Consider the following 4,128-nt stretch of genomic DNA (forward strand, 5'->3'; position numbering starts at 1 on the left):
TTAAAGCTATATCAGGTGGGATTCAAAAAAAAAAAAAAGGACATATCATTATCCGCATCCAACACGAACCCACTTCGATTATTTTATCTAGAACCTATATTCATCTCGGAGTTTTAAATGAATCAGATAAACCTATCCACATTTAAATTGGGTCGGACCAGATATCTAGTGGGTCAGCTATAATTGCCATTTCCTAATTTGTTGGAACTCCCATCACCCATCCATCCTAATCACCGATACCTATGTACCACCACACTTAACTTTATCTTAATTTCTTAAATATAAAGAAGTATCAATTTGTATTGGTATTATATGTCCACCTAAATGACATCAAAAAAAATCTTGACATGGCCGTAGGCAATGCTGAGCTCAGACCTGCATGCATGGGAGGATATTATCTATGCGAGGCGTATCTTGAGTGCGGACAGCAAATTATTTGAGGGAGATTCGGCATCTGTGATTATATGAATTCGAAATCAGAGATGCATTGTTGGTGGTAAATCGCTGCTCCATGACGTTTTCAGACTTTTGAAAAAGTGCAATTCGTATAAGGTGATGCATGTCTACAGGGAGGCGAACGGTACTACCGACTGGATTGTCTCATATGCAGCATACCACTTTGATGGTTTCATTTGAGATAGTTACGCGTCGGTGCCTCAGCCTCTACGTTGTCTCATTTTTTCTGATTTTATTGGCCATATTTACATCTGATCATTGTGAAACGCCGTTGTACCAAAAAATTTTATTATCTCAACATATATAAGTCAATAAAATATAATATAAATATATGAACCAATATTTTTTTAATATTTTTGATTATTAATTTTAAAAATTAATATCTAAATATAAATGATAATTTTAGAGTTAGGCCGACTAATCAAGTTTTTGCAATACCAAATATGATCTAGAAAATTTTAATTAATTTTATTTTTTCACTGCTTTTATTAATTGAGATGAACGAGATATCAAATCATCAATGGAGTTTTTAAACTTTATTTTGTTCCTACAAAGGGTTACTCCTTACTCAATTTTTTTTTAAAAAAATTTATAAATTATTTATGATAAAATAAAAATGTAAAATTTTTGAGTAGTCTACAACATACCCAATATTTCAGAATTTAAAGCCTTATCTTTTGAAAGCTTACAAAATTATGATAAAATAGTTTAATAAATACAGGCCTGTCCTCCGTAGGCCGAAGATCCAAAATCCGCGGTCATGTCAGCACGTGGTCGCTGATTCCGCCAGTTAATTAAACTGCTCCTGCGACTTTCCTGCATAACCGTTAAAGCCCCAACTCCCACCTTTTCCCCTCTTTTCCTCTCACCAGTCCCCACCCCCCAAATCTCTCTCTGCATCTCTACAGCTGTTGCTAGCTGTCCCCCTCTCCCCCTTGCATGTGATCCCGCTCCTCTCCCTCCAATCCTCCCTCCCTTCGCCCCGTTAACGGAAAGCATCCATTCCACGACACTCACACCAACGAGAACGGAGAGGGGGTCAGAGCAACGGGAAGGGAGATAGCATGCCAATTTCTAGAGAAATTTGGCAGTTTCGGCCCCGTACTCCAACTGCCTGTCTCCCATTGTCCTGGAATACGGCGGTCTGGGCGCTGCGCAATTCACCGTTTTCTTTCAATCTAGCATTGGTTATTTGAGTTGCTCGGATCAGGCTGTGTAATTCCAAGAATCCGAGAAATGGCCCAATTGCCTCCCAAGATCCCTGCTCTATCTACCGAGTGGCCCAATTGTGGCTACCAGAAGTCCCCCTCCATGGGCACATTCTTCCCGTCCGCGGCTCCCTCTCCCGGCGCCCAGCCCTCCTGGGTGGACGAGTTCCTGGACTTCTCGGCCGCCAAGCGCGGCGCCCACCGCAGGACGGTGAGCGATTCGGTCACCTTCCTCGAGGCCCCGGCGGAGAGCGGCGTCGATGACCGCATGGTCCATGAGTTCGACCGCCTCGATGACTACCAGCTGCTATCCATGTTCTCCGACGACATGCTCCAGTTGTCGTCGTCGTCGGCCGCGGCGGCACCCGTCTCGTCGTCGAACACGTCGACGCCGTCCGATCACAACAGCAACAGCGGCGAGAAGACGGGGGAGCTGCGGCAGCGGAATGAGGCAGAGGAGGCGCAGAGTACGTGCAAGGTGGATCCTCAGCCCACACCGGCAGCCACGCATCAGCCTGCAGAGCCGGAGCAAATAATTGATCCCAAGAGGGTCAAAAGGTGAGCTCCGACCATTCTGAAACCACGACAACGCAGCATAAATAACTATTCCTTACGTTAAATTCACCTCGAAGATCTATCTCTTAATTCTGGTCGGATTCGATCAGGATCCTGGCGAATAGGCAATCGGCGCAGAGATCCCGAGTTAGGAAGCTGCAGTACATCTCCGAGCTCGAACGCACTGTAACAGCATTGCAGGTACTTCGAGCTTCAAACTTCGTTCCGGTGTTCAAATTCAAGGTTCGGTTCCTTAGTCAGCTTAGCTATATATGAATTGTTTATGACCCATCCTTTTCTCTGGTGCCCAAAATGAAGACCGAGGTATCGGCATTGTCACCGCGAGTCGCATTCCTCGATCACCAGCGCTCCCTTCTCACCGTGGGCAACAGCCATCTCAAGCAGCGAATTGCTGCCCTTGCGCAGGATAAGATCTTTAAGGATGGTGGGTGCTCAAGAGTTCTATGATTAAATTAAGCTTCAATTTTGTTGGTATAATAATGCGGTAAACTAGTAGTTACATTGTATGAGATTGAGACCTCACATATCTAGACATGAACTGAGGGGGGCAAAAGGAATAATGAGTTGAGCACACTAACCGAAATAGCGAAAAATTGGCTCTCTTGTCGGAATAATTTGAGATGAACGTGTTTATGGGTTTTCTATGTTGCAGCTCATCAAGAGGCATTGAAGAAGGAGTTAGAGAGGCTGAGGCAAGTCTGCCACCAGCAGAGCCTCCACAAGATGGGTGCTCCCACCTCCGACGCCGTCGTCCCCGCCGACAACAAGCTCCTTAGCATGGACGGAGCCACCGGCCGCGCCCACCCACATGACGGTTCCCCTTAGAAGCCCTCGTGAACTGCAGGTCCCGGTCTTCCATGGGAGACGGCACCAATGGTGGACGATTAGCAGCCGTCGTTTCTTTGTTGGGGGTGGAGGTGATGATTATATTTACCAACTTCGGAGGCTGCGATCATCATGGCGATGGTGGATGTTGTACTGTTCATGTAATTAGATTGTATTTATTTTTAATTTATTTCGTAATTGGGGTGAAGGTGGTGGGGAATCAGATGCATGAAAGGGTTCGACGTCGGGGTTCTCTGCGGACCACCACCATGGAGCAATGGAAGGAGAGAATTGGGGAGCTTATCCTTTTTTTTTTTTGGTTAAATGAGCTTATCCTTTTAAGATCCGCTCGTGCTTTGAACAATCGAGAGACATTTCAGTGATCTTACTCAAAAGCTGTCCTTCATTTCATATTAATATCTATCGATATTTGATTGGAGGTTCGATCTGCCGTTAAGGATTTGACCTTCCTGAATTGTATAAATTGCATGCTTTAACATGATTCAAGCAAAACTAATGCTCTCAGATGTTAGCAAATTTTGTTTTACAATTCATGCTTCATCCAATTCTCTACAGTCTATCTAATAATCGCCATCGTCCGCATGTTATGCAGCAGCCATGATTGAATGGGCCCTACAAGCTGTAGCCTTTTCATGTATGTGCAGCTGTTATGATTGAGAGACTGGGCCCCTCTAGTTTGATCTGGAACTAGAGAGGATGTTGACTCATTAAAATGGTGATAAAAGAGGGTTGAGTGATATGCATGTTGTAGCAGTGATCAAGAAGAAAGGATTTTATGAACTCTACTAGATGCATTTCAATTTTTTTTAAAAAATTATTAATTGAACCGCTAATGATGAGCGAGAATGAAATATGTTATTGCATGATAGAAAATGCGCTGCTCATTTGGCTCGTTAAAATAGTGATAAGAGGGGGTTGAGCGAAATGCATGTTGTAGCGATCAAGATGAAAAGATTTTAGGAACTTACCTGGATTAATACCAGCATCCGATGGAATCACCAAAATCTACCTTCCTTCTCCTCACCTAGTTGGAAGCTTCCTT

At 44.1% G+C, this 4,128-nt stretch overlaps 1 protein-coding gene across 1 annotated transcript; it reads left to right on the plus strand.

Annotated features, from left to right (window-relative positions):
- Nucleotides 1-1,299: 1,299 nt before the first annotated feature.
- On the plus strand, nucleotides 1,300-3,580 carry LOC103703019 (basic leucine zipper 19). The gene is made up of 4 exons (XM_008785712.6): nucleotides 1,300-2,222; nucleotides 2,330-2,420; nucleotides 2,538-2,664; nucleotides 2,893-3,580. The coding sequence occupies exons 1-4, from the start codon at nucleotides 1,693-1,695 to the stop codon at nucleotides 3,063-3,065; spliced, it is 921 nt and encodes a 306-aa protein (XP_008783934.3). The 5' UTR covers nucleotides 1,300-1,692; the 3' UTR covers nucleotides 3,066-3,580.
- The last annotated feature ends 548 nt before the right edge of the window (nucleotides 3,581-4,128 follow it).

This window comes from Phoenix dactylifera, chromosome 5 (genome assembly GCF_051530095.1).
Source record: "Phoenix dactylifera cultivar Ajwa chromosome 5, Ajwa_hap1_PhDact_Kaust_v1.1, whole genome shotgun sequence".
Lineage (NCBI taxonomy): Eukaryota > Viridiplantae > Streptophyta > Magnoliopsida > Arecales > Arecaceae > Phoenix > Phoenix dactylifera.